This window comes from Cynara cardunculus (assembly GCF_001531365.2).
Source record: "Cynara cardunculus var. scolymus isolate 2C chromosome LG 3, CcrdV1, whole genome shotgun sequence".
Lineage (NCBI taxonomy): Eukaryota > Viridiplantae > Streptophyta > Magnoliopsida > Asterales > Asteraceae > Cynara > Cynara cardunculus.
This window is the reverse complement of record NC_037530.1, coordinates 38,423,225-38,433,861: the sequence shown is the minus strand read 5'-3', so window position 1 is coordinate 38,433,861 and position 10,637 is coordinate 38,423,225. Positions and strand designations below refer to the sequence as shown.

General features: G+C 35.2%; 1 protein-coding gene across 1 annotated transcript; it reads left to right on the top strand.

Moving 5' to 3' along the window:
* The first annotated feature begins 2,796 nt into the window (after positions 1–2,796).
* LOC112510373 lies at positions 2,797–8,400 on the top strand. The gene is made up of 9 exons (XM_025115771.1): positions 2,797–2,928; positions 3,052–3,128; positions 5,138–5,366; positions 5,597–5,751; positions 6,214–6,259; positions 6,360–6,451; positions 6,551–6,647; positions 7,829–7,885; positions 7,983–8,400. The coding sequence occupies exons 1-9, from the start codon at positions 2,797–2,799 to the stop codon at positions 8,127–8,129; spliced, it is 1,032 nt and encodes a 343-aa protein (XP_024971539.1). The 3' UTR covers positions 8,130–8,400.
* The last annotated feature ends 2,237 nt before the right edge of the window (positions 8,401–10,637 follow it).

The following is a 10,637-nucleotide window of genomic DNA, read 5'->3' as shown; positions in this document are numbered from 1 at the left end:
TATATATATATATATATATATATGTATAAGGTTGGTTCCACATGAGACCAGACTGTTTTCGTGAGACCCGTGAGACCACATTTTTACACTTGAAACTTCACAGCAAAAACACTGTAAAAGTTTAAAAAAGTCGAACCTTCACAGCAAAAACACTATGAAGGTTACCTCCGCAGCATTTTGCTGTGAAGTTTCAAGTGTAAAAAGTTGGTATCACGGGTCTCAGGAAAATAGGCTGGTCTCATGTGATCCCAAATATATATATATATATATATATGTATATGTGTGTGTATGCATATGTATATGTATGGATGGATAAAACTAGGTGATAAATGAAGAATGGAAGTGAGTTTGGTGAACAAATGTTTTGAGTTGGGTTCTTGTATCTTAGGTAAGCAAAACAAGCAATTTTCTGCTTATGCTTGCTTCCTTCTCTCTCTCTCACACACACACACACACATATATATATATAATTAAGATTATAATTTCCTTATATAAGTTTTAATTAATTAATTAATTGGCGATGGGAGTGGTTATGTTGCATCGCATGACCACTTCACAACCACCTCCCCATCATCTTTGCATTTTTTTCATTAAATAAATATCTAACTCATTCTTTAAAAAATAAACATCACATTTATTATTTTAGTACTTGTAAAGAATGTCAAAATATTATTATATGTTTTTTTTATAACTTTGCATGTAATAAAATTATTGTATTTTAAAATTCATGTAAATACGATCAGTACATATGAATGAAGATGAGACAAAGACTGTTCTTTTGTAACTGTCACGACCCTGTGCCAACCTTCTAAATCCATGTCATCCTTCCTTAAGTTATAATGTGCGTTCTCAATTACCCGTCTCATACTTGTCCTGATCAAAGGTTATATGATGTTTTCAAACTGGAATGATGCGGTAAAATGAAACCGACTTCGATTTCATCTTTCCTTCAAAAAGATTGATTTTATCAGTTAAGGGACCCGGTGGCTAGATTAATGTTCATCGAAATAGGAACGATGGCTCGTTTTGAATTTCCAAAATACAAATTTTACAAGTTGGAACCACAAGGGTGGTGCTTGATTGGTTTGAGCTTGGGCTTCAAAGGTCAAAATGTCTGGAGGTCCCAAGTTCGAATCTAAGGAGGAATATAAAAAATCTCCTTGTGGTCACGAATGTTCAAATGCAGTGACTCCGGACTACCTGCAAAACGGATGGTCGCCCTGAGATTAGTCGGATCGTATAACGAGTTGGATATCCAGGTTAATCAAAAAAATTTACAAGTTGGTTTTACAAAAACAAAAAACAAAGACAAAAATTGATTATATTTTGATACCCATAGTGGATTACAGGGATGTTCAAATAAGAAAGACAAAATGATTCAGAAAGTAAGAATAAATGATTCAATTGTGAATCATTGCTAAAAGAAAACGTAGGTTAACACATGCATATTCATATGTGAATAATTGGTAAAAAAGTAGGTTAACGAACATTAGTTCACATCTCCATTTTTCAAATAGATTTTTTTTGCTTTACCAACAATTCACATAAATATATTTCTTTTGTGTTTCTTATTTGAATACCTTTGCATGATATCATCCAGGGGTGTGCATCGGACGGGTCAGATGGGCAAACTAAAAACCCGATCGATTTCAGATAAGGAAACCAGACCTCAAATTTCTAGTTTCGGATTGATTCGGATCGGGTTGGTCGAGTTCCGGGTTGAGGTCGGTCGGATTCAGGTATAAATAATGCAAAAATTATATATATATATATATATATATATATATATTTAATCGATTTTGAGGATGGATTCAATCAATTGAGAGTATCAATGAAACAAATAATAGGGTTAGATTTTATAAAACACTATGACCGACTAAGATTTTCAAAAGATAATTAGATAAATAAATATACTTACATAGGGTTGGGTTTCGACGAGAAGGAAAATTATGGTGAAAAGTTTAAGAAGAGATCTCCATCATTTGATAAATCTTAATTGAATGTCAACATTGATGAGGTGCATTGAGATACACTATGAAATTCCCTTCTAAAACACAATTTATGAGTAGACATGAGATTAAAAGTGATCAAAAGTTCATATATCTTTTTAGGATTCTGACCATAACTTCCATTTTTTCACGATCTTTCGCCTATTTATATAATATAATATATATATATATATATAGGGGCCTATTCAAGGGAGAACTGAGTTGTTTGTGGTAACTGTGAGAACCAATATTAACCACAAATTAATAGATAAATTAGGAAATTTATAAATTTGGTGATTAGGCCCCTATATATATATATTTCAGGTTTTCATACAGGTCTGGTGACCAAAAATCAAACCTAATCCGAAACCCATGTATTCCCCAAAATTCAGGTTTTGGATTTACAGAATTTAAGGACATTCGAATTTTACACAAATACCTTATTTTCGATTCGGTTCAAGTTCATATTCCAATTTCGGATCATTCTCCTGGTACCGTGGGTCAAACGGTCAAAGGGAAAAAATGTTGTTGAAGGGTAAAAGAGGAAAATGACATAATAATAAATAATAATTTAAAGAAATAAAAAAAGAGGTACGTCAGTTTAATTAGGCCAACCGCCCCAACACCACCCCAACCATGAGCAGGAAAAGGAAACAAAAGAGAGAGTTTTGATTCTGAAATGCGCGCGTATATACATACACATACATACATATATATATATATATATATATATATATATATATATATAAACCTTCATCAATTCTCCAAATTCCCCAATTGCTAAAACCTTCATTTGTTTATTGCATCAATGGAGGCATCGAATTCGTCCATTAACGAAGCGTACTGGCCGCTTCCCTATCTTTACTCCTCCTTCACCTCCGTTTGGCTCGTTTTCGCTTCTTGCTGGATCATCAACACCTACATCAACCGTCATTTTCAGGTCATATTCACTCTCGTTTCTTCTCTCATGTATTCGATTTATCCACATCTTACATCGTCTATTCATTTCTTCATCTCAATTTTGTTTAATTTTGTGCTGTTTCTGTGATGGTAATTAGAGCAGGTGAATAGTTTACAATGGACGCTTGCGTCAGTTCCTTGTGTTAAAGCTTTGCAACTTGCTTTTTCCTTTTTCTTCTGGTATGTTCTTAAACCATCGATCATTAGTTAATAACGTATCTTACATTAGTTAATAACGTATCTTGAGAGATGTTTAATTGTAAGATAGGACTAGCAGGAGACAGTGATTATGCATCATGATTCATGAATTAGGCGATTGCTCATAGGACTGTGTTTTGGTCCTTTTGGGAGGGATCCTTTGAGGTTTTGGAATTGGGAATTGAATGTTCTATCATTTCAAAACTGAAATCGATTACTCTGTTCAATTGTATGGCCACCCCACTTTTAAACACATATATTATTGTTGTAGAACTTAGAATGATACACATGATAAGCAACTCAATTGGTAATATCTTTGCGGTCATGGTTTCGAAACCCATCCCTTGCATTTAAATCTTTTTTTATATTAATCTGGATATCCAACCCGTTATGCGAGCCGACTAATCCCAGGACGACCACCCACTTTGCGAGTAGCTCGGAGTCACAACATTTGAACCTCCATGGCCAAAAAAGGATTTTTATTCCTCCTTGGATTTGAACCTGATACCTCCAGGCACTTTTGATTTTTGGAGTCAAGCTCAAAACATTCGGACACCACCCCTGTGGTTTAAATCTTTTTTCTTCCTATTCACTTTATAATAAACTATTAATATTTAATTATATGTAAATATTAGTTTTGTTAAATATAAAGAAATCATGTTTCCCGATGTTTAAGTTGGTATTACTATTTTTCGGTTGATAGTTTAAATCTTTCGAGTTTTAATCTTACATTAACCACTCTTTTCTACTATTTAATAGTCCAAAAACGTATCATATGGATTTATGAATTTTTGCAATATTATAGCAATTCAAGCGGTTTCTCCAATTTTTTTCCAAAATCAATAATTATAACTCAAAATCTTAAAAAAAAGTTATATTTATCTCCAATAGATTCTCTATTTTGAAGACTAAAACATTAATTATATTATTAAATAATTTGAATATCTATTTACTCATAAACCTTTAACATCAAAGATTCCTATTGGTATGAATATAGTGAAAAAATGTTTCTTTCATTGTAATCATTTATGGGGTGTTTTTCATATTTGGAGAAATTTACACCTTTTCTTATGTTTTCTCCATTTTGGAGAAGCCCGTGGAACAAAAATATGCGTAAAATCTCCAGTTTCTCCATTTTGGAGAATATGTTGGAGATACTCTTATATTTCGGCCCCTGGACTACAATGGCCGTGTTCCGCCTCTTCCTTTGCTGGATTCCCGACTTATATGAACCTTTGTGAATGCAAACAAATAGGGTATACTAAATGTGATGATAATCAACCCCCCAAATCATAAACAAGCAACCTTTCAAGGCGCTAGAGTAAAACCGGGACCTTAGGCCATTTAAAGTCCACTACCACCAATAAACAATACAAAAGTCTTTCTCCGGCTAAAACTAGAGGCACAAAAAAATCATCATGCTCTTGGAACAAATCATCAAGAAGTATAGAATCAAACCAAAAGAAAAGATCAGAAATATCAGCCAGAAAAATTGCAATCTGTCAAACAGTAAAATATGACTTACAGATCTCCAAAACCAATTTCCACCATTGAGAATGTGGATAAAGATGTCATGACTCGTGAAAAACCATGACGATCCCATGGTTCAAACTCCGGAAATAAGAAAAACGTAGCGGTTGTGCTTTGCCCAAATGTACAGCCGAACTTTTTCTCTTTTCTCTCTCACTTCTGTATCCTGTGAACTCTCTCTTCATGTTACAAAATCCTAGGATACAAGGCAATATATAGCTTGTATCGGAGCACTATTGTTGGACTTTTTTAACTATTCCACAATAAAATCCAACACATGGTGCAGGCTTCTCTTCAATTGACCTTTTCTGGTGATACAGTGGCGGAGGATAATAAAACTTGAATTTTCCACATTCATACAAGTAAAGTAATATGTTTTAGCCCTCTCTTTTTCTGAAAGGAAAGATTATCTGTAACATTTATGTGTTTCCAAAATCAATTCAAATCATATACTCTTGCAGGTATTCATGTTTTTATTACCAAACATGCTCTCTGTGGATGTCATTTGGAGTATATGTAACTGGATTGCTCTTTGAGACAGCTTCGATTGTGTCATTTTTGCTGATTTCCCACGGCTATTGTATCACTTCTGAGCGTCTTTCAGTACCTGAGCGTCGAGCCATGGCTGTACTTGGTTGTGTCTTCTATCTGATTCTTGTTGGTCACAGAGCTTCTATACCTTACTTCTCAGTAAGTTTTCTTGATGTTTAGCAATAAAAAACACTTGCAGCTTCTCTTACTATTGGAGTCCCATATCAGCTAGACTTGGACCATTTCTCCGGTATATATGTTAGAACCTCCCCTTCCTCCTCCAGGACTCCTTTGGAGAGTGATATAAGGGTTCCACATATTGTCACATTAACTTCTATTATAACGACAATTCATTTTCAAGATGCTAATACTTTGAATGAATCATGCAGTTCCTTCTGGTGCTCGACTATTTGCTCATATTCTTTGTGATATTTAATCATATTACTCAGAACTTATCACTCTTAAGTGAGCAGTTGAATTTTATAGAGGATGAAGATGTCCAAGAGATGCATGATGCTGTCTACACTAAATACCTTATGTTCAAGTATGCGCCAGCTAGCAGTTCTTTTCTGTTTTCATTTCAGCTGGCACAGTTCTTTTCTGTTTTCATTTCTTTAGTTCATACACAATGACAGAGTCCCACATAGGCTAGACTTTGGACAAATTCTTCTCTATATATGTTGGAACTTCCCTTCTCTTCTCAAAGACTCTATTGGAGATTGATCTGATGGTACCAGAGCCAAGGTCTACCATCTAGGGCATCTTTGCCCGGGACTCAACATTCTTGGACATCTCAGTTGGAGGGGGTGTGTTAGAGCGGCTAGACTTGGAAAATTTCTCTTTTATAATATATGTTGGAGTCTCCCTTCTCTCCCCAAGGGCTCTTTTGGAGAGTGATCTGACGGTTCCACACATTCTCACAATGACTACATCCTTTTCATGGCATGAACACTTAGAAATCATAGTAATTGAAACCAATTTTGGCTTTTCTTGTTTTGCTGTACAGGAAATTCAGAGGTGCAATGCATATAGTAGCTATAGCAGAAACCACGGTGAATTTCTTTACTTCATATTTTCTTACTATGTATAGTTTTGATTATTGCAATATGGCTACTAGAGAAAGAACATTAGTTCAGCATATATGGATTTCAGATTTTCATCAACATGGACAGTTCTGTGGAAAACTATTGGATGAAGCTACTGGCTCGTGAATGGGCACATTTCTGTATCTTTCTGTATATCGGGTATGGTAACACTGCATTCGAATGGATTACATCCGTCTTTTATATGTTAATGTCGTCTCTCCGGTTTTTGGGCATGCTAATAGTTTGCCATCGTGACAGATGGATTTTTCGGTCTCAGGACTTGGCACCACGATTCTCTGTTATGCCAACTCACAAGTCTAGAAGCAATAGAATTGTTCCTCCCATCTACAGCATTGTAAGTTCATATATCTTCAAAAATTTAACCAAGGTTAATTTCTCCATATTAGGGGATGTTTTGTTGGTTTTCCATTCCATCCTGTACGGATAAAGTGATAAAGTTGTATGTCTGTCTCTAGAGATTGGGAAGATTTTTGTTTGGAAGGGCTTTTTCATAGATGAAAGGAGCATATTCCTTAATTGGGAGGGCCAAGTCCTGGAAAAACTTGGCTTTCTATATAAAACTCCTCCTAGAAGCTTACTGAATAAGGCGCTTTCTATATAATTAAATCACTACCAAACAGTCATGTATAGTTGACCGAATAAGTTGTGAGTCCCATTAAGTTCATTAAGCTGCTAATGAACATGCCCTAAGTGTCATTGTTCTCAGCTATTCTGGGATATCTAGGTTGAATGACATTGAAATGAGTTTTCAATTTGGGACATGACCACCTACAAAAAAAAATGAACTGAATGACCATCCTCTGACCTACTCTTGCTGTTAAGTAGTCTTCCCTGGATATAAAACAACCTTGAATACACTAGAGGGTCATTTTGTAAAATGAGCTTCTGAAGAAGGTCATTGAGCTAAATAGCCCTTGTATGATCTCTGCATACTATATGATGATGGCTGTAACTTTATTCCTTTCTGTTTATACTATATGATGATGGCTATAACTTTATTCCTTTCTGTTTAAATCTGACACATGGAGGAGGGCACAGCTTCTTTTAGATATGGACACATTCATGATGTCTTATATTATGGTCGACTTCGTAATTGTCTATTCGTATCCTTGATAAGTGACCTCAGGGTCTGTTTGTTAGCAGCTTAATGAGTGGGACTCGCGACTTATTCAGTCAGCTAAACATGACTATTCGGTAGTGGCTTAATGAGATAGAAAGTGACTTATCTAGTAAGCTTTAAGGGGGAGCTTTATAAAAATGCCAAGTTTTTTTCGAACCTGCCACTCCCAATTAAAATACTCGTTCCTTCCCTCTATGAAAAAACCTTCCCAAATAAAAATCTTTCCAATCTATACAGACAGATTAATCCATACAAATAACTTTATACATACTGGACTTGATGAAAAACCAAAAAGCAGTGCCTTAGAATTCTCCGTAGAAAGGAAAACTAATGCATTGTTAGAAGACAGTTGAAGTTCTTTTCAGATACCAAATTCAAACATATCGTTATTTCAGGAACTCGATGAAGCATCTTTCAAAGATTTTAGCAGCCGAGAATGGCAGATTGGAGTGGTAAGTTGTGTTCAAATCAAGGTCAACCATAACAGATTGGAGTTATTGAACTCAGTAGTAATTGTAGCTTTATTGACATTAAATCTGCGGATTGCAGCCAACTTCTTCTCAGGATAGGATCTCGAAGGACTCAATTCTAGTAGTGATTCAACATCCCCATGCATCTAGACCAATTTTAATCAATTCTGGATCAGGATTCCCAACCAATTCAGCAACTATATCTTCCCCAAAAGCCAGCATATAGGAAGGACTTCAAGTATCTGAGATCTTTCTGTTATATTTCTTGCATCGAAAGGGAAAACTGATACCGTTAGATATAGATATAAGCAAGTAGATATCAAATCTGCAGCCAATCGATTACGACTGTAATCGAGTATGGTACACGAATATAAAACTGTAAATACTTTCTAGTGTTCGTTTTTACGCTCTAAAAGGGAACTTCGCAACCGAAAACTTGCGTGTGTATGACATCATTGTCGTATAGCAGCCTAGCCTATACGCGTGAATGTAAAGGCTGTTGGGAAAAAAAAGTCTTTTTGTATCGATATGTAATGCAAAACAGTCTTTTTCCTCAGGGAATTACGTCTTCATGATGTTAAGATTGTTGTATCGAGCAGATGTATATGTTGAACCCTATTAGATGATTCATCAGAGGCTAAACGGGTACAGATTGAGTCGGAAGTGGATTTCGGATAGTCAAAGTCAATGGTGCCGGTGCCGGCAGACTTGGGTTTGTTTATTATTAAAACATAGTTTGAAGATTGTTATCGAAACAATCTGACAGAATTTGGCATTGAGTGGTTGGTGGGATAACAAGAAGACACATTTCACATTCATTGTTGCCATAACAAGAAAAAGATTTGGTAGGATAACAATTGGAGTTATCGAATCAATCATAATTACTTAACCAACAATCTCACTTCCTTTTATCTTCGACAATCAAATGATAACTAACTCGACTAATCCCGAGCACCTCGAGAGAATGGTCACAAAAATCCTCAATAACTTTGCTACCAGTCTCGTTGACGATAAACGTTTTCAAATATTTATGATATAAAAAGCATAAAGTAATATAAAAGATAATGGTCTTGTTTTTAATAGGTAATGTTATATTTATCATTTTTTATGTCAGAATCAGGTCAAATTGTATATTAAAAATATAAGAAGAAAATTTTATACTGATATATGTAAAAAAAAATAACAGATAAAAATCTATTTAGCAAAAAAGTCAAGGATTTGCTACCCATTTTCAAAAAGTTGACTTTAGACCTAACCCAAACTTTAGGTAGTGTTTTTATATGTAGATTGAATAAAATAGGAGATGACAAAACAAGACAAATTAATTATAACATTGTAAAGGGACAAATTTGAGAATATAAATATCACTCATCAAGAACTTTAATTTAACCTATTTCAAAGGAGTCTTTCTCTTTGTTACCTCGATGGGTTCGCTTCAAAATCATCTCCTTCTCTCTCTTTCTTTCTTTCTCTCTCTATATCTATATCTATATCTATATCTATATATATCCCTTCTTTCCCACCATTTTCTTCTCCTTCTCCCTCCCTCCATGGCCTCATTTCAATCCCCCAATCTCCCTTTATACAATCTGTAAGCTCTATCTTTCTTCTCTTACTTCTTTGCATTTGTATGCTCTTTGTTTTCATGTTATATGTTGAAATGTGTCTTCTTTTACATAGTATCAGAGCCAAGTTTACCACTTCAGTGAGTGACCCTGTAAGGCGATTTGTACTTGTCTAGCCTTCTCTCGACACTCTAGGACAACTTGTGTCCGTCTAGCCTTTGTTGAGAGCGGGGGGATTGGAGTCCCTCGTTGGCTTGACTTCAACCATTTCACTTCAATGTATTGGAACCCCTTCTCTCGTCAAGGTCTCTTTTGAAGAGTAATCTAATGGGGTTCTACATGTTCTTTCAAATGGCCTGAAACGCATTTTATTTGTAATCTATTCAGCATGATAAGGTTCGTTAAGTCATCTTTATGTCACAGGGATTCTTCTGGATCAGAAGACACTGCGGTTTCTAAAGCTTATTCGTCCAAGTTTAGTAGGAAACAGCAAGAAAAATGTAGCTCTTCAACGAATAATCCTTCACATGGGTTTCTGTTTAAACGATGCATCTCATCGTCTCATAGAATTTCATTAAGTTGGTGTTCATCTAAATCTTTGTTCTCAATTGCATCTTCTGGTAGAGATGACTTCATTTCTGAAGACGAACCGTCTTCAAGTATGATGCACAAAAACGAATTGGAATTTAACCGCATTAATTGTCTCGTATGGGTATTGCACGAATCCGCCAGAAGCTTTTCTCTCGCGATTCAAACTCTAAAATTCACAAGAAAAAGTCCCCCGCTTTCGAATGCATGGAACGGAGTAGATGTGAACGCGTGGCATAAACGGACTGCGTATCAGGTGAGCTATATGTTTCACGATATAGGGTTGGTGATATCAGACAAGGTGAGAACAAGTGAAGGTACCCTTATATTGTGTGAAGATAATCCAGATCGTAAAATATTATTGTTTTCACTTGTGCGGTTGTTAGACCATAAACTACAACAAAATTGGTTTTATAAGACGCCTATAATGTCTAAGCATCTTAATAGAATATTTTATACAACATAAGTTTATAGGACCAAACTAGAAAGCATCTTTTCTAAAAGGGTTACAATAGGTTTATAGGACGCTTTTAGGCATTGTAACAAGATTTTTAGGACGTTTTTAAAATAGAGTATCCTAT

Coding starts and splice junctions, on each gene's coding strand:
- LOC112510373 (XM_025115771.1), top strand. CDS start 2,797: ATGGAGGCATCGAATTCGTCCATTAACGAAGCGTACTGGCCGCTTCCC. Junction 3,129..5,137: donor GCTTTTTCCTTTTTCTTCTG/GTATGTTCTTAA, acceptor ATACTCTTGCAG/GTATTCATGTTTTTATTACC. Junction 6,648..7,828: donor TTCCTCCCATCTACAGCATT/GTAAGTTCATAT, acceptor TCGTTATTTCAG/GAACTCGATGAAGCATCTTT.